General features: G+C 33.6%; 1 protein-coding gene across 3 annotated transcripts in view; it reads left to right on the top strand.

Moving 5' to 3' along the window:
- Positions 1 to 20,863, top strand: part of FGF14 (fibroblast growth factor 14) — a 560,160-nt gene that overhangs the window by 420,148 nt on the left and 119,149 nt on the right. For 2 of the 3 annotated variants that reach the window (XM_039848974.1, XM_039848972.1), the window contains exon 2: positions 19,199 to 19,309. The exons of the other annotated variant lie outside the window; for it this stretch is intronic. In XM_039848974.1, the coding sequence (XP_039704908.1) occupies positions 19,199 to 19,309 (111 nt within the window). The remainder of the gene's footprint in view (positions 1 to 19,198; positions 19,310 to 20,863) is intronic. 3 annotated transcript variants of the gene reach the window in all.

Below are 20,863 nucleotides of genomic sequence, written 5' to 3'. Positions count from 1 at the left end.
ACAAACCAGTCTGGAAAGAGAGTACCTGACTCCACCTTTGTCCCGAATCCAGGCTTTTTGCCTCCACCCCAAGTCTCATTTTTGCTAGCGTCAATACTGCAGATGTCTGAGCAGAAGGCTAGTGGAAGTGCATGGATCTCTCGGCCTGGTCGTTTTGCTATGTAAGGCGTGGCCAGGCTAGTGCTCAGTTACAGGGTCCCCCATTGATCTGGTCTGCTTTCATGAATGTACAGAGGCGTAAACTCTGTTCTCTGACTGGGAAACATTTTGTTCCAGCATGTAGGTTGTGTGGGAGTAGAGTGTTGTTGTTATAACCCATATTGTTAGAACCTATTTTATGCTGTCCTCTCTGAGATTTGAGGGTTCTTTTTTTAGTTTCAATTTTATTTAAAGCTTTGCCTTTCTGGGATGACCTTATGAACTTCAAATCTCATTTGAATGGAGGGACTTAGATAAACAGCAGTCACCAAATAGCTCTCTCTGGCACAATGCAGAGCAAAATTGACATAAAGATTTTATGAGACTTGAGAAGATAGCATTAGTCCATTCATAAGATCAAGGTTTTCTCAGGTGCCAGGAAATGCTTTTTGAAAATGGAGTTTATTAGTATGTGAGCTGATGAGGATAGAAATGAAGCCATTGTACGAGAATACCCCAAACCTCCCAAAGAAAGCCTGAAATCTGTACACTTCAGGCCTTGGCATAAGACAAGGTTTACATCGGAACTCAACTATAACATTTTTCACTATAGAAAAGCTCTGTTTTTGTTTTATTTTGTTTTGTAGTGTCTAAGTAAATTGAACTTTAAAGCAAAACAAAGATGGTGTAGTAAAATATCTAATCAAGGAAACAAAGACAAGTTCCCCACAGGGAGGGTTAAGAAAACATGTCATAAACAGGGTGATATCTAGGCAAGGCCTTGATGTAGGGTAGTATTTCGACAGGCGTAGAGGCAGCGGAAAGAGTTTGAATAAAGATGTGTATAATAAATATGAATGTGTATAGGCAAAGCAGCACCACAAAGCAAAGACACTCTCAGAGCCCAAAACATGTTCATTAAAAGTTTCTAGGTCAAGTAAGCATATAGTAAAGCTCCATTCCCCTTTCTCTTATCTGATGAAACATCAACTTGACATTTTGCTTTTGAACTGTGTTTTGTAATTTGCTTCCCAACATGGAAATGAATAAATTTCTTCAAGTGTGGTTTTATAAGCATGCTCAATTTTGTCTCTTCTATTTACTTCTGCATTTCATGAATAAATTTGGGGGTGAAAGATAATTTTATAATTCCTTTTAAACTTTAAACTCTAGAATATACATTTTAGTATTGATGTTGAGAGACAAAATTTACAACAGATTTTATTTCTTCAAATATATTAGTACATGAAAAAAGACAATAGCTCTCCAGGGAGGTGGAAATTGTAGTTTAGATTTTTCTTATCTGTTTCCGTCCTAAATCAGTAATCATGATAGTTAAACTTTATTTTTAAATTGATAATCCCTTTGAAGCTTGTACTCTATTTTACATAAGTAAGAGACATATATCTCTTAAGAAGTGTTAACCTAAAAATAAAAGGCCTTTCAAAATGAGAGGCAACAAGCATTTATTGGAAATCAAAAAGAATAGCTATTCAGAACAAACTGACTCAAGCAGAAGCCCTGATTAGGAGGCAAAGGCAAGGGGTATTTATGTAAAAGAGAAGGGAAACAATTATATCAAAAGAAGGAAAGCATTTCTATTGGTGCAGATAACATAACATAGTGATGTTTATTCTATAGTATGTTTTAAATTTTCAGTCCAGTAACTGTCAGTCCAGTAGTCATAATACATGCTTTGTTGTTATGCTCACAAACAGTTCTTTGAGACATAATGTTGCTTTAGGCCAAGTCCAAAGATTGTTTTGCTCTGTTTTAACATTCTAAGGGTTTGAGGCATAAGACATGCAAGGCAGTTTTTCTGGGATGGCAGCTCCGACTATTTTAAAATGGCTCCATTTATATTATTTTTTTACTAAAGTATTTTTTAGGTTTTTTTTTTTTTTATCAGAAGGTAATTTCAAAAAGAAAATGTGGCCTTTTAAAGTTGTCTGCCTTTGAATTGATCAGGGAGATACTAATTTATTTAGCTAACTGAGCACATTTCAGAAAAATATTGACAGAGACTTAAAGCTTTTTTTTCTTCTGTCAATGATCTTATTGCATATCCTTCCTTCATAAAACAACAGAATAAGCTCCTTTAATATTATTTAAATTAATCTTTGGTGACAATGTCAGTAGAAATTATCTTGAATTACTGGAAGTCAGAGCATTTAAAAAGTCTTCCAATACTAGACCACAACCAGCCTTTAAATTTCATCACACCCACACTACTAACATTCCCTACAGCAAAGCTTAGAATTTGGGATTTGGAAATTTAGAAACACAATCAAATGAATTTCTCAGGTTAAAATTTTTAATCTATTTTCTCCAGGGCTCAGTGTGTGTAGAGTAGTAGTTTGCAGTTGATAGCATTCTCTAAAATGTCACAATATCAGATCACTTCTCTGCTAAGAAAAAACAGAGAAAACATGCTTCCTGTCACTCCAGTGCTTAATGTACCAACTGCTTAGCTTCAGTTGCATGCGTGCCCGGAGCTACCTACAAATGGCCTTCAGTCTTATATTCAATTATCCGAAACCCTCTAATCCATCCTGTCAGTCAGAATGTCTTCAGAAACTCTTTCCCCCATGAGGGTATTGGCCGATGGCATTCTATAAACGAATATTTAAGTCTTATATTACATTTTATCTCTTTTCTGTCTAATCCAACTTGAAGTCCACATGAAACTAAATTTCTTAAGGAAGAAAACACCTGAAGCTTCCTGATAGATCTGGGTCTTAATGTTATCTTTTGTATAGACTTAGAATTAAAAAAAAAAGATTTTAATTTTTTTATACACATATGCTGAAAGACTCAACTGAGATTTTTAAATGGATAAAAATATCGGCATTTCTATTACCTACCAGATTATATTATCAAAGGAAAGAAAAGGACAGGCATAAGCATGCACATAGTTAAGTGGTGTTTCTGAGTGTAGTGTTTTAAAGTTTTGTTTTTCATTTTTCTCTGGCCATTCTCCGTCCTTTGCAACCAGGCTCACTGAGGCGTGACTGCAGACGTTCCAAGTCTTGTCCTCCTTTGGTCCTCCAGGCTACTCCAGTCTCTCTGGTTCTTCTCCATCACACTGTGATTTTATTTCCAGTGCCAGATCAATTACAGGTCAGAAAGGCTTTGGGATAAGAAGGACTTCTTGCACTGAACAGAGTAGGAAGGTGGATTGAGAGTGTAGAATCTATGGGGATAAGGAATAAGCAGTTCTCTTTGCCATTTCTAAAGGAGTGAACCCAAATGTGCTCTCCGTATAGTGCCTTTCCCAGTATTTTTCTTTCTTTTTTTAGAAATTAAAAGTATGGTTCAGATGCCAAAGCCACAAACCACAATTCCAATTTTAGCAAAAGAAATCAAGATTTAGGACATAAGTGTATGTTCGGAAGAGGTGTGGTAGGGCAGAAGGAGAATCTGATTCACAGTCAGCTCCCCTACTTCTCTCCCTCCCACCTGCTCTGCACCCTGAAAACGTGTCCACACAGTGAGGTTGCTTATTAAATCAGCACACTGTGACTATGTGAAGTAGAATTAAAGTAAACTTTAAAGAATATTAAAATACACAAAAAATGAAAACCAACTACATAATCGACTGCATATTTTCTCCCTTTAAAATGCACCTGGCTGGTAAACAGTTTCCATACCCCAGAGCTTGCTTTAAGAAATATGAAAACTTCACAACCTTTCAACTGCTACAGATTTCCACCTTCTAAACCTTTGCCCTAATAAGCAAAATCTGTCTGTTTTCTTTAACAACTTAGTAAGAAATAGTTTCGCATTCTCCTCCCTTCTCCCTCACTTCAGCCCCACGCTGCCTCAATTCCTAACTGTCCATGGCCTACACCATAAGGCAGCGCTTGCCATACTTCACTTTGCATTAGGAAAGAGGCAGTGGTCCAAAACCGGTCCTTTTCAAGTGGTACTAGACTTTCACATTTTATATAAAGTTGGCTTTCCTCATATTTGTTTTGTATTTGCAGATATCTTTTTCAAAGCAAACCTGAAATTAGAGCAAAAAGTTGCAATTCTTTCCCTACTCCTCTTAATAGATAACCATCCAACATCTTCTTGAACATTTTCAGTACCACGGAACCCATTACTTTGTGGGAGAGTTGGTTTTTTCTTTCACTGGATAGCTACGAGGGTTGGAAATTTCCCTCTCCTTATCAATTCATTTATTCATATATTAATCATTTATGTATTGAAGGCCTAGTCTATGACAGGCACTGTTCTAGACACCTGGAACATAGTAGTAACCAAAGAGGTGACAATTACTACTCTTATTTACTACATTTAATCCTGATATCACTCTATCTGTTCTATTTTGTATCACAAAGCAAAATTAAATAATACTACTCTTTGTTTTCATGATAGCCCCACAAGTATTGGAAGACAAATAAATTTTACCTTTTTATTAAACATTCTCTAATACAATTTTGCCAGGGCCCGTTGTGTCAATTGCTCTCCTCTAATCTGTCCGTGTCCCCTCATTGTACACTTTGTGAATTATTGCGACTTCTGCATGGTCTGAGTACGCTGGCGTCCTTAACCAGAGCCTGGCCTAGGGGTAAGTGGACAGGCTGGGAGGCCAGACTCCAGGGGCTTCAATTACAGCTCCATCATTTCCTTCCCATGTTACGTTGGGCAAGTCACATACCACTCTGTGCCTCAGTTTCCTCATGTATAAAGTGAGGATAGTAATGCCACCTACCTCAAAAAGTTCCTATAGGATTAAATGAGTTAATAAAGATAAAGAACTTAAAGTAGTTTCTGGTTCAAAGTATGTGCTCAAGAAGTGATGTTATTCTTGCAATTGTTATAATTAGTGATGGATATCACCTTTCTGTTCATGCAGCCTTATTGTTTTATGACCCACTCAGTAATGTTGGCTTATCGGTGCTGGAAATAATGGACAACAATCTGATTTGGCTATGAATTTCTCTCAGTTCTTAACAAAGAGCCTGGAACAAAGTAGTTGTTCAAGTATGCATGCTAAATAAGCAAGTTAAATATCTTGGCTCTTGAAAATACTCTTAAACAGAGCATGGAAAGAATTTTTCTCTTATTTTCCAATGTGAAATTATCTATTTCTTTAGGTATGTTTTCGAATTTTTGTGATTGATATACCTTTAAGAATTTTTTTGAGAAAATTGTTTCAAACTGCCATTCATTTTAAGCCTTAACAGATAAAAAATGGTACAGAGGCAAACTTCCTAGTAATAAAATATGCAGAAGGTTGAGTTTTACACACACACACACACACACACCCCTACCTGGTCACGCTGAGCTCTAAATTCTAGACTAAATTTTACATCATCCTTTATAGAACTTTCACATCAATTTCCAAGCGTTTTTCTTTTTTCTTTTTGTAACTTCTGGCTTACATGTTTTTCCCCTCTACTTGAAAGTGTCCATGTTGACCTTGACAAATAGGTGTACCTGTATGCCTTCTCATTCCTGCTCTTTACACTGCTGCTCTGGAAGTTCTAGAGGGAGGGAGTGGTAATGATTAAAAGAAGAGTTTATAACTCTCATCTCCTCTTAGAAGCAGCTGGAAGACAAATGTCTGAGATAGAAACTTAGAAGGGAAGAGTCCTCAGACACTTGCACCTTCTTTCAATGGAAGTAGCCTTAAAGTATCTGTTAGTACCACTTCCAGCTATAACACAGCCAATTCTGCCTATGGGGTGGAGGTCTCTGCACAGTTCTAGAAATGAAGCAAAATATTTGTTCTGAAAAATACTATTTCTCAAATAGAGGAGCCTCAATTCTGGAGAATGCGTTGATCAGTCATTGTCACATGCAGTTGTTTTCTTAAATTCACCCACTGTCTGGCTTATTTTCTTGGCATAATACATCTAAAAATAATGCTTCCTGATCCTAAAGCAAATGTGTGCTAAAAAATTGGAAACACTTTTTTGTCAATCAGAGTTACCAGTTTACTGCTCTACAATTTCTGTTAAAAAAAACTAATAAATCTACACATCTACTGTAATTCTTATTTTCATGGTTAATGTAATATGATATATCCTAATTACAGTGTAACTCACTGAAAGGCTTTTGATACTGGATTTTCTTAAACAATAATGCACTTTAATTTCAACAGATGCCCATTGATTCTTTAACATCATACTTTTTGTCATGCTAATCCTCGATTTTAGATAATGTAATAACAGCTGGAGAATAAATTAATACAGCTTGCTATAGGTTTGACTGGCTGTGAAAATTCTATGAATGAGTCAAATAGTGGTTGTTTTTCAGATTCCTCACATTCAGGAAATTCCATTTCTAGTTTCTGAAAGGAGAAGTGAATCATACTTTGTAGTGATTTAACTGAGTATATTAAATTTAACATATAATACTCCAAGCCTTAGAATTTATTTTCTGTATCCTTATTGATATTCTATTTGGTATGTAAGTTTTTGAGAAGAGAGTTGAAATATCTGACTATATTTTTAGGTTTTTCTATTTTTCCCTGAAGATCTATCAGTTTCTGCTTCATGTACTTTAAGCTCTGTCAGAAGATGCACAGACATCCAGGATTGTTATATATTTTAATGAATTGTCTTCTCTATCATGAAATGATTCTTCTTACTCCATCATAAGATTCTCTGCCCTGAAGTCTATTTTGTCCTTTATTAATATTGATTGATCATTATTTGCATTATTTTATTGTTTCCTATCCTTATATTATTCATGTTTTTTTTTTAAATTTTAATAGCTCAACTAAGGTATAATTGTCATAAACTAATCTGTAAATATTTAAAGTACAATTTTATGAGATTTGACATAAGAAACCATCATCATACTCAAGATTATGATTAGGTCAATCAATACAAAAGTTTTCTTATGCCCCTTTGTGCTGCTAACATCCTACCTCTCCCTGTCCCTTCACCAATCTCCAAACAGTCACAGATCTTGTTTTTGTCATTATATATTTCTTTAAATTTTACAAAATATTATATACTTGGAAACCTAAAGTAAAAATGGCTTTTATTCAGCATAATTACTTTGGAATTTATCCATTTTGTTACATCTGTCAATAGTTTATTCATTCGCTCTCTCTCTGTCTCTCTGTCTCTGTCTCTCTCTGTCTCTCTGTCTCTGTCTTTCTCTCTCTCTCTCTCGTAGCATTCTATTGTATGGATACAATTTATTGAATAAACATTTGAGTCGTGGGTGATTAAAAATGAAGCTTCTATGAACACTCTTTACTTAGTTTTGAATGGACCTATGCTTTTATTTCTATTGGGTAAATACCTCAAAGTGGAATGGTTGGATTATGTTGACAGGTTTATGTTGAACAGTTTAAGAATTTGCAAACAGTTTTCCAAAGTGGTTGCAGCACTTTCTATTTCTACCATTAGTTTATTTGAGTTCCAGTTTATTCACATTTTTGCCAACAATCAGTATGATATTTTTAAAATTTTAATCTAATATATATAACTGTATACCATTATGGTTTTAAATTTTATTTCTCCATGAGTACTGATTTTGAGCATCTTTTTATGAACTTTTCATCCCTGAGCAATCTCTCATAAAGTGCTCTAGTTTCGCCCATTTGTTATGTTGCAACATTTGTCTTCTTGTTATTGAGTTTTTAGTCTTTATATAATAGTGGATTCATGCCTTTAATTAGATATAAAAATGCAAGGATTTTTACTTAGTCTGTGACTTGTCCTTATAGTCTTTTAACAGTTTCTTTTGAAGAGGTTTTGAATTTTTGTGAAATTCAGTTTATCGACTTTTTCTTCAATGGATCATACTTTTTGTGTCATATTTAAGAACAGGATAGGAGCTCAGAGCGAAATGAAAATGCAAGGCCTATTGTTGAAAAATTAAGGATTTCAAGATGATGTCAGCAGAGCATCAAACTAAGCATTGGAGCCTTTCTAATAGCATATATAGTTTATATTTGAGTACGTATAGTATTTCCTTTCTCCTAAAATGTTGTCGACATTTTACTTTTACATATTTTATGAGCCCCACATTACATAGTTATTATTTTTGTTTAAATAGTCAATTATCTTTTTAAGATATATAAATAACAAGAAAAACATGCATTTGTTAACCTGCGTATTTACCATCTCCAATGCTCTTTATTCCTTGGTTTAGATCCATATTTCTTCTATCTGGTATCAATTTTTTTTTATCCCTAAAGGACTTCCTTCAACATTTCTTGTAGTGAAGGTCCTTTGATGATACACACTCTACTTCTGTATATCTAAAAACATCTTTATTATACCTTTGTTTTTGAAAGATATGTGCACTTCTTTAGAATTTTAAGATACTGTTTTTTCTTTCAGTACATTGAAGATTTTGCTTCATTGTCTTCTTGCTTCAATTGTTACAAACAAGCTGTCTTTCTAACTTTTGTTCCTTTATATATAATGTGTTTTTCCTGCTCTTCGGGGAGAAAAGAGATTATCTCCTTATCACTAGTTTTGAGTACTTTCAGTATGATATGTCTTGGTGCAGTTTTCTTCATGTCTGCTGTATTTGGAGTTTGTTAAGCTATTTGGATCTTGGATTTTATTGTTTTTACCAATTTGAAAATTCTTCAGCCATTATTTTTTCAAATTATTTTCTTGTCCTTTTGATATTTTCTTCTGGAAATTCCAATTAAACATATGACCAGTCACTTTAAATCATATCACAGCTCACTGATGCTCTGTTACTCTTTTTAAAAATTGCTTTTTTTCCAAATTTCATTTGGAACCATTTCTATTGCTGTATTCAAGTTAACCACTCACATTTCTGCAATTCCTAATCAGCATATGTACAATGGAATATTACTTGGCCATAAGAAAAGATGAAATACTGTCATTCGCGACAACATAGATGGATCTTGACATAATCATTCTAAGTGAAATAAGTCAGACAGAAAAAGTTGAGAACCATGTGATTTCACTCATGTGGGATATAAAACTGAAAGCAACAAATGAACAAAACAAATAAACAAAAACTCATAGACACAGACAATAGTTTAGTGATTACCAGAGGGAAAGGGGGTGGGGAGGTAGAAAAAGGTAAACGAGGTCAAATATATTATAATAGAAGATATGACTTTGGACAGTGAACACACAATGCAATATATAGATGATTTATTATATAATTGTATACCTGAAACCTATACAATTTTATTAACCAGTGTCACCCCAATAAGTTAAAAAAAGAAAAACTGAAAAAAGCAATTGATCTCATTTAATATATATATATATATATATATATATATATATATATATATATATATATATATTTTATTTTACAAATTGTGGTTTTCATCTATAGAAGATGATTTTGGGCCTTCTTTATATCTTCTATGCTTGTACTTAACTTTTTGAATGCAAGGAATATAGTTATTATGATGTTTGCATGTCCTTGTCTAATAGTCTAACATCTGGGTCATTTCTAGGTCAGTTTTGACTTATTGATTCTTCTCTTAGTTATAGGTAACATCTTCCTGCTTCTTTTCATGTTTGGTAATTTTTTTTTTAAACATAACAGATAGGTTTTATTTGTCACCGTGAAAAGTCTGAATTTTAAACAGATTCTTGGACTGGGGGCTCATATTCATCACCTCGTTCAACTTTAGCACATGTCTCTTCCCCAGTAGCTTTTCCAGAACTGCTACCTTCACCATGAAGCTCCATGAGTTTTCCCAACTCAAACTTGGGCTTCTTCAGTATTTTGACTTTTCTAACAAAGACATCATGGAAAGGATAAATTGATTGGCAAGGCTTTTCTGTGTCTTTTCCCATGCTATCTGGAATCAATTTATTGACTACTTCTTTCAAGTCATTTGTCTGCTCCTCTCGGGTCATGATTTCCATCATCTTCTTCCGGATTTGGCGGACCTGTTGATGCTGAGCATAAGAGGTCTTCCAAAACTGATCGTTATGTTTTTTTTTTAGTAAAACCAATACAGAACAGATGAAGCAAATAACCATAGGTAGTCTCGACATCAAAATGATCTTCGATCATGGTCTGCCATTTTTTTGACCATGGAGCACATTTTGTCACGGGAATGATCCATGCCATGAAAATTAGGCAGTTTTGCCCTGAACATCCTCAGTAATTAGCTTGAATTTTCTAAATGCAACTTCATCATTCTGCAGATCAGCTAGGCTCACTTCAAAAACACGACCCTTGAGACCATCAGTGCGATTTTGGTTCTTGAGTTCTTGTGACTAGTGTTTTCCCAATATTTCTTATATTGAACATAGCTGGTGCTTTCGCATCATACCAATCTTAGAAAATGGGTCAAACACTTTCTTCTTGGCTCCTTTTTTGCTGCCTTTCATAAGGCGCTTGTCCTTGCTGACCGCCATGGTGCTGCTCAGAGAGCCAAAAGGGCTGGTAGCTTTTATTGGATTAAAAATATTTTGAATTTTACCTTGTTGGATGCTCAATGTTTTTGTATTCCTACAAATATTCTTGAGCTTATTCTGGGATGCAGTCAGCTTACTTGAAAATAGTATATGTACCCTATTTAGTTCTTCTTTCAGAATTCGTTAGGTGAGACTAAAGCACTGATCAAACGAAGACTAATTTCCCCCCACTACTGAGGTGAGACCCTTATTTGTACTCTCTTCCATGCCCCATGAATTATGAATTTTTCCAGTCTTACTAATGGGAATAGGTACTATTCCTGTACCTGCTTGTGTCTGAGCCAGTGCCAACTCTAACCTCCAATCTTCTCAGATGGTTTTCCCCAGCCTGGAGTGGTTTTCTCATATACAATTGCTGATCAGTACACAGCTGAATACTCGATGAAACCTGCTGCAGATCTTGGAAATTCTCTGTCTCTACAACTCTGTCTCTTCTCTAGTCCTCTGTATACTGCCTACCTTGGTTGCCTGGGACTCAGCTCCATATCCTCAATTTAGAGAGGCCACTGGGGTTCCTGCCTTTGACCATGCCCTGGAATCTCTCTCAAGGCTTTAAACTTAGCCAATAGTAGGGCTCACCTTATTTCTTTCTCATTTTTCAGAGACAACTGTTATTTATTTCCTGATTCCCAGTGTCCTGCAAAATTCAATTTGCCAATTTTTTTATTGTTTCATGTTAGAGGGACCTTCTGGTCTCTGTTACTCTACCTTTGTCAGAAGTAGAAGTCACTTAGGCTTTTAAAGAATGTTTGCATAATTATTAAGCTCTCTCAGATTAAGGCATATGACTCGTGTAACATTCATATTATTTTCAGTAATAATTCCAGCATTAAAATTTTGTTCATTATGGTAGTGTATAACTACAAAATATTAGGAAATGTTATTAAGTCTTTTGGTCCTTTGTTCTTCAAGCCATTTAGTTACATTTGATTAGCCTCAAACTTTATGAACATAATGAAAAGCATGGTTAATATTTATAATATACAATTATATTTTGTATTATAGTAAGTATAAAGTAGGTTTTGTGTTGAGCAGTAAGAAGTGAAAGGAATGTCTATTAAAATTAAAGGATGTAGTTTTGGCCACTTACATGGTAAAGTAAAACTTTTTTTTCTTTCCTCTTTGCTGTTCATTGGTTGTGTGTGTGTGTACGTGTGTTTTCTTTATTGTGACAAGGTATCACAAGTTAAATACAAAACTTGTGAGTGTTTCAAGATGATACAATTTCCTTCAGAATCAGTTATTGCAAAGGAAGTCTGCAGCAGTTATTGCCATAATGTTTTTTTTTAATTTGAAAAATACTATAATAAAGATATAAAAAGGTTGTTATTAAACATTTAGAAATTGGCTGAAAAATCATGGAAATCTGGTTATTTAACATATTTAGTTATATGTGCTTATTGCAAATATATTACTGAGATTTTGAACACTTCTTTGAGTTTCTTATCTGAAAATGGCATTAGGAACACAAATACCAAAATGTATATCTAGAGTTAAAAAATAATGATATTTAGATAGTAATTACAAGAAAGTACCTCAGATTCCACTCTTTCTATGACAATAACATTTGAAAATTTAAGTGAAATATTTAGTGACTTACTTAGCAATCTAGAAAATACTTTTTAAGTGAAATGCTTAGCGATTTACTTAGCAATCTAAATGCTTTTTGTCAGCTTGCAGCATGCTCCTTCCTAATATTCATGCTAATATGAAAAACGAGATATAAAATGTCTTCAAAATAATATCATTTCTTTTAGTATTTGGTGTCACTGACATATCAATGAGAAATTTAACATGAATAATGTGCTCATATTTGTAAGTGTAGCAGATACCACAGAGAACGACACATCAGCACACTGAATGACACAGAGCATACCACTTCTCTGCATATGCACTTACGTGTTCTGGCAAGGAGCACAGTCTATTATCAGGAAAGCTTTTTCTAGATATAATAATAATAATGGGTTAACTTGGATCCTGTGTGCTGTCACTGAAGGACACGTATTTTTCTTACTTAAATATTCACGAGAATGTTGTATATTATTTTTTGCAATTATATAATTATAATTACAACTTAATTTAAAAAATATTTAGTTAAAATTTAGATGGAATAAATTAGCGGATCAAAGCACACAATGTTTTATGATATAATTATTCATCTTTGTAAGTGATGAATAAATAAGGTAGAACAATAGATCTAAAATTTTGTCCATTTTATTGTCCAGTTCTGGATTATGTTGGGGCTATGGATATTCTAAAGTTTCTTTAATATGTTAGAATGTAGCAATTAAAGAACTTTTTCGGAAAATAGTATCGGAAAGGGGTGCTTTTCTAAGTCCAAAGATTTGTTTTTTTCTGGAGCTTGTAGACCCTGAATACATATTTAAAAAGCTAGAGAGAGTTCATCCCGTGCTAGGAATCCCCAGATTCCAGTCTCCAAGGTGTGCTACTCCTTGGAACGTATATTAAGTCATATATTAAGTCATATATTAATACATTAATATATTTAATCATATATTACGCAAAATCTTTACTTCCTGCCTTCCTTTTAATGATCTCAGATGTTTTCCCCAAGAAGATGCTTTACCCACTGTTTTTTCTTAATATACTTTACCTACAGGGACTCTTTAGCTAAAATAGAAGAAAAGTTAAAAAGTATTGCATTTCCATTTCAAAGCCCACATTTCTCTTTATCTCAAGCATGCTCTCCTCTCCAATTCTTAAATGAGATACAAAAAAGAAATTCATTTTGCCTTGAATGCAGTTTAGGGCTTACATACAAATTCTTTTCAGAACTAAATGAATTTAGTTCAATTAATATTTGTTAAGAATCTGCTCTGTACAAAGCATAGTAACAGGCTATTTTCAATAATATATGCTGCAAATTGTCAAGGGACTTATAATGTATTTGCAGAGCAGAAAGATGTGTAAACCCAATAATTAGCACATGATTAATTGTCATAAAACCATATTACAGTTTCTGCCCTTCTCCCCTTACTAGACAGTAAGCTACTTGAGGATGAGAACGGTTTTCTTTGTTTGTTTGTTTGTTTGTTTGTTTTTAAAGCAAGATTCTAAAGATTCTATCCTTAGTGTCTACAGGCATAGGGTTCTGGTAGATAAAGGTGGAGAGGCTTTCTAGGTTGTAGAATCAGCAGTTAAAATTAACAGATGTGATAGATAATGCATTGCATTGAAGTGGTTGGGGTTAGGCAACCATTTTAAACAGCTGAACTATTTCCTAGACAGATGAAACTCTTGAGGTAGCATGGGTCAATTCTTGGAAGAAACTGAATTTCATCCTAAGGAATTAACAAAAAGGATATAGCAAATTTTCAGATACTTTTAGTTTCATTTATCATTTTCCTTAGTGCTCCAACCCAGCCTTTATTTCTCAGCCTTTGGAAGAGTTCCTGGGCATGGTTTATTTTTATGATTGAATTATATGATAATTTATGGCTTTTGGAAAATTATTCATAATACTATTTTCTGCTACTAGGAGTGCCAAAATCTAATTAGATCTACCACAAAAATGTATATTCCAAAAGTTACTTTTTACCCTGTAAAAACTATGTGATTTTTCCATAGGTTATAGAGAAATGACATTTGAGAACTTATGCCGGTAATCAATTAGTACCAAGATTTATATGTCAATAAGTTCGGTGTGTGTGATTTAATATGTACATGCCAATATTGGACATTTTTCAATTTAAATAATGATTTAAACTGTATACATTATTCTATGGGTTACCTTAATTTCTCTTTTGTCAGTTTGCACATTGGATGAAAACAATTTGTGACAGTGATTGATTTAAATGAACTCACTTCTGGGAGAGTGATTGTTCTAATTAAAAATGTTGGGTATTTTTTTCTCTATATCTGAAGGCAGTTGGACTAATTTGCATTTCTTTCAGTTCTGAGTGTTGAGGCTAATATATTATGAAACATCTTTTTTTTTCCTTGATTTTCATGCACACTAGCTTTCATTATTTCTCTTTTAATTACTATCAGAGAGGTTCACAGAAGCAGTATCCTCAAAACATTTTTAGTGAAATGTTCAGGTACAGGAAGTAGAAAATAAAAGACAAAACAGAAAAGAAAAGAGAATCAAGACAGACTAAGTTTTCTTATTTTCTTAAACAGAGTAGATATATTAAATGTGTAAGTGTTTTGGACGAAATTAAAGAACTCTAGCAATTTTATGAATTGAAAAATATTTCTCACTTTTTACATGTCTAACTCAAATATAAGTATGGAACTTTAGATATTTATTTACTTTTCAATTATTAATTGAAAGTGCTAGTTATAAAAGTTTGGGATATGTCAATATATTGGCTATAAAATTTTTGTTCTAATAGGGTTTATATTTAACATTCATTAGAAGAATGTCACCAGACCTTTTCATCGCATCAGTTTAATGAAAAAAATGAGAATGTACCTCAATATAAGTTTGATTTACACTTGTAATATTTTCACCGTTTTATATGTTAAGGCATAATATTAATTTAGGATGATGTTCTATTTTTATCATTGTAGTTTTTCAGATTGTCTTCTTAACATTTTCAAACTCTTTTGGCTGACTTCATGTTAGATCTGAATGGATCATCATTGTTTTGTTACTTATTTGTGTACTTGTTTTTAACCACATAATCCATGCAGAAGGTATCTTATGTATAAAGATGTCATCTTTGCTACATTCTTGGTGTTATCTCCCACCCTGCCCCCAGTATCACCTTTAATCCATGCTATCATTGTGGGATAATTTTTCCCTGAACTATCCTAACTTTAATTAAACTACCATAACTTATATGTCTACTTAACCAGGAGCACATCAACTTCAACATATTGCAGAGCACTCATTGAGAACAGGGACTGAGAACCAGTGTCAGTGTGTCAGCCCCTCAAAAATTACAGGATGCCCCAACCTGCCTCAGGAACTTTATGAACCTGATGTGCCTTGTGACTCTGAAGACTCTAATGTGAATTTGTATTAAATATTAACAAAGCTTAACTTTTTCTCATTTTTGGAGATAATAAACAAACAGGAAGTTCTAATACTGGGTCTTCACAGAATGCAAGGCATTGCCTTGCACTCCTCTTGGGAGAGAGACACCCACTTTCAACTCTTGCTTTGGAGCCACGTGCTTTTATTGTAGCTGCCCAGTGTGGACCCTGTCCATTCTGGTATTTGTGTGAGATTTTCTTGGTCCCTTTGCGTGAACTTTTCTCTCCCAGAGTCATGAAATAACACATGTAAGTGAAATATTCATCACATGTTAGACTGAAGTTGAGACTTACGGTAGAATGAGAAAATGAAGAATTATATCCTCCTGTACACAGTAGATCTAGAAGCTTAGTTATACCTTTGCTTTGCCTGCCATAACTGGTGTGGTTGTTTTGTCAGTAAAATTGTTTTTGTTTTATTTTGTTTTGTTTTTGCTATTATTATTTGGTTGCATACTTTTGGCTTTGGGGCAAAAGTTTCTTCTTTTCCTTTGTTTTAATTTATCGAAAGAATGATCTTAAGCTATAAATAGCCATATTGCATAATGGACAATTTTATAAATCATAAAATATCAGTGAAGGTTTCATGATTATGACTATGCACAAAAAGAAACTAATAAATGGAATCTTCAAAAATTTAGGGTAACCAGTTAATTTACAGTTGTAATATGCTCTTTAGGTTATTTTCATATATGTATGAGATATTATTTACTCATTTCTTGTCAAAAGGCATAAGTAGATTTCTACTAAAATTTCTGCATTTTCATTACAAATCAGCATGCCATCATTATAGGAAATTGTGCAAATGAAATGTTGAAAAATAAATGTTCCAATAACAATCAAAATATGGTTATATTCAATATTTTGGTGTCTTCTCTCTCATGTATTTTTTCCTATGGATAGTATTTTTTTACATAGGCATGTTCATTTTATATACACATATGTATATAAAATACAAAACTTTTTAATGCCGAGGACTTATTTTTAAGTAAGAAGTCTGGAAAGTAAAATTACTTGGTCAAAAATCGTGGACATTTTTAAGGCTTTATTGTGATCACCATCTTGGTTTTCATATTGTTCCAGTTTTCACCCCTACCAGCAATATATAGAATTACTGGATAAATTATACCCTTGTCAGTAGTCATCCAAGAAATATATATTGCACAGCTCCTATTCATCTAGACCCTGGATATGTAATGGTGTGCAATATCAAGCATTTCAATTTTCTTCATGAAACTTATCATCCAGTTTGGAGACAGACATCAATCATAATTTCACAAACTGGAATTAAAGTCATGAATTATGAAGCAAAATATTAACATTTGTTTAATTTCAGTGGTGGAGGCATGGGTGTAGGTTGCATTGTTTTCTGTATCTTATAATGTATTAAAAACATTTTAAAATGAAGTAATTTTGATGTTTAAAAAATAAGGTACATCTATAAAGAATTCTGCCATAAAAGCCTTCAAAGGAGAAATCAGACCTTTTCTGAAAGTGCCCCAGAGGAAGCATTGATGGAACTGACTTTGGGAAGGAGGAAAGAAGTTAATTACGCAAAGATATGTATATATGCGTGTCTGTGCACAGATGTGCAAGGGAGCATCTTAATGCAGGTGGGCGTATTTGAGAAAGATAAGTGTAAAGGAACAGGATAAATGTGGGAGATTATGGAATATTTGTAGGCAGCCCACAGTGACCCAGGCTGAGCTCTGAGGGGGTAGCGTGGGAGCAATAGAAAACAAGGTCAGGCAGATCAGATGGGGCCCCACTGCTGCCGGATATAATTCAGTGAGTAATTCAGCCAGCAGCAAACTGTTGCTACACATTTCCAGATCTGATGGATTGGAACAGGCACACCACAGGTGGGAAGACCACCTGAGAGAAGGCACTGAGGGGCCGAACTGCTGCTGGTAGTGAAAATAGAGAAAGGGAAAAGAATGAGGGAGATTGTGAAAGCAGCATCAGTAGGAACTGGGCAACTCATTCAGTCGAATAAAAAAGGCAAGCGTGGTGTTGATCTTAGAAGACTGATACTGTTCACATAAGTAGTCAGGACAGGGTAGAAATGTCTTTTGGCTGGAGTTGGTGGAGAGGGGAGAATTGAAGTGAGAATTATACTGGACAAATTTAAACTTACATATTAATTTTGCAGTTTGGGTGAAGGTTTCATGGGTAGAGATTTTTTGGAAATCCAGTGAGGTGAATCTTAGAAAGACTTTCAAGAACGTTGACACAATTCTAATAACCACTAGGTGTTCGATTTTATAATCCTAGTCTTCCCAAATCATCTATATTCTGATATGTTTAGTCACAGAGATGTGATGTTGTGGTGTTCACGCATTATTTTACAGGTTTTCTTCAATATTATACTATCTTTGAAGCAAATCTGTATACTGTGGAGTCATTATTAGTTATATCAGATATACATAGAAACAGATATTGACATTCATTTTAATTTCTTGAGGACCGAACAAAAGGCTAAGGATATTCTAGTTTTGAATAGCTTTTTTCATTTGTTTTTGTTTTCGCTAGTGTGTTTTTTTGTGTGTGTTTACCTGGTCGCAAGTCCACAATTTTTGTATCGATTACAATCTAGATGCTAGGTTTCATCATTTTGTGACATCCTGTTGTTTTGATGGCATGATCGCATTTGGGTGTCCCATTCAGCAATTGTGGAGATGCCAGTTGCCATAGTGAGTATTATGGTATCTCATATCAAATCTAGGCATGAGTTGGGGATGGCCTTTGAAAAGCCACATGCAAATATTTATTTTCAAAGGTACAGCTGCCTCTTTCTGAAGCACTGGATCATTGGAGTGGTTACCTTTTCAATGACACATCAGATGAAAAGTCTGTTACCATGTAATTCCTTTTTGTTTCAATAAACTGCCACTGTCCTCTACTTCAAGCTCTTTTGGACAAGAATAAAAATCCATAGTATATAATTTTATCCTTCTTTTTTAGTTATATAAATGAGTAGAATTGTCTACATTTGTCGAATTTGTCCAGATTATGGCCGCAGAGCTAACCTCACAGAAGCTGATTTTCTGATTTTCCTGTGGATCCCTCATAAGTACCAAAGATGCCTCCATGCAAGTTAGGGTGACCCTTTAGGCATCAAGGAAACATTCTTCATATTAGGATTTTTTCTAAGAACATGTATTGAAATGTTAACATGATTTTTTTTAATACAGGTTTTTCACAATTGGAGATTACTTGTTAAATTAAGTTAAACAATTCATTAAAAATCCTTTAACAAGGTTCATTTGAAGCAGAAGTTTTGTAAAACTCTTGTACTGCCATTCTGAATGATGTTAGCTTAACCTAGTAAACGAATTTGTTTAAGACTTAACTAATAATTAAACTAATAGATTAAGTAATCTAATCATTTTAACTAATAATTTAAATACACACAGATTAGTTTTATAAAATGACCTTTTTCCTGCAGCTGACAAATGCAGCTTATGACTGCATGTTCTTCACCTTCTATGACTAGTATACTCCAGGTTTGATAAGTACAGGGAAATCAACACAAAATAAAAGGTGCTACTTTTATAAAATCCCCTCTTATTTCTGAAAAAGAAAGAGAAGAAACAAAATAAAAAAAGAAACTATTGTGACACATCATGAGGCTTATGATAACTATGTTTGCCTTTCAGATCCCCAGCTCAAGGGCATAGTGACCAGGTTATATTGCAGGCAAGGCTACTACTTGCAAATGCACCCCGATGGAGCTCTCGATGGAACCAAGGATGACAGCACTAATTCTAGTAAGTGACAACCTGAGGCCACCAATTAACACAGTTGGTAGAAGATACTCTGCTACTTAAATGACTTTTTAAAATATATTTGCAAATATTTGGTTATGTTGGCTCATTTTTACAATGTTACATACTAGAATGCCATTTACAATTTACTTGGACCACACGGATGAAAATATTAATAGAGTAACAAAAGAAACCTGTTACTTTAAAATAATTATAAATTCATATTTTCAATTTTTTTCAAACAATTGTCAGATCCAGAATATTATTGTTACTTTTAATCTCATTATCATAAAAGTCGAGTAAGTATACTAGAGCATTCAGATGAAAGTTGATTACATGTTTACTTTGGAAGTATTATTTTTATCAGGCCTGTAGCTTCTTAATGATAATTATGGAAGCTAAAGAGCTATAAAGATTCGTTGTTTCAAATAATAGAAATTTAAGTTTTCAAATTTTTGGCATTCAACAAGAGAATACCTATATTTATTGGGAACATATCAAAGCTATGTGCCTCTAAATACATTATATATGTTGTTTAATTACTTTATAGAACCGAGTCTGTGAAAACATTTTATTCTTAAAAAGCCACCCTCCTTCCATTGTGCTGTCTGTCTTCATTTTACTATTTCTTTGTATGTAATTTTTCTTTTTTTTTTTCATTCTGGTATCTCTCTTTATTCAATTGTCTGTGTTTTCCTTTCCCATTTTCTGTTTATATTGGTATGTGATTTCTTTTAATTTAGCACATCAGCTCTAAAATAGACATACTTTCTATTGCTCGAGAGAGAGCGAAAAGCAAAACCCGATTTTATTGGAATTTCATTTCATGAAAAAGAAAGGAGGATTTGAATGCATGTAACCAAGTTATAAGCATTTCCTGTTTTAAACTGTAGTAATCAAACTTTCAGTAACTGATTCTGATAGCAGCTAATAATATGAAATAGACTATTTATGCATTTGGTGTTGCTATGTAAATATTAGTATTTTTCCAGCCATCATGTTTATTTTTAAACTTGGGCATTATTTTTTATTTTTCTTTCAACTTTTAATTTTTCTTGATTTATCTATATTTTTCTCCTTTTTGATTTTAGTCTTTTTCTCTTGTACGTATTATGTTATCTTTTTGTACTTTTAAACTTTTCCCTATCATATTTGTTCATTGGTTTATTTTTGTTTTATTTCCTCTTTGATTTAAGAAAAGAGATTGTAAAGCAGTTCAGACACAGGGAAGAAAGAGGAAGTATTTTTATTATAAGACCAAAGTCATTGTTTACTTGTTGGGAATTCAATATTAGCTTGAACCTTTTAAAATTATCAGTTCTTAACCATATTTGACCTATAAAAGATGTCAGGTTCTCTTGGTTCAAGCTAATACAATATTTTCTAAATTGTGAAAGTGCAGATGTAGACATTATATGCATCATACATAGTTATAGCTGGTTATCTGGATAACATTAACCGCTAAACTGGAAAGCTGAGATACTAAAAGATACTCAGCTTCTGTTCTCTGTATGTATGGGACTTCTTTCCTCCTATTGTGTAACTGCAGGAGAGGGA

The sequence above is a fragment of the Pteropus medius genome, unplaced genomic scaffold (genome assembly GCF_902729225.1).
Source record: "Pteropus medius unplaced genomic scaffold, Ma_sr-lr_union100, whole genome shotgun sequence".
Lineage (NCBI taxonomy): Eukaryota > Metazoa > Chordata > Mammalia > Chiroptera > Pteropodidae > Pteropus > Pteropus medius.
This window is presented reverse-complemented; position numbering and strand designations above follow the sequence as displayed.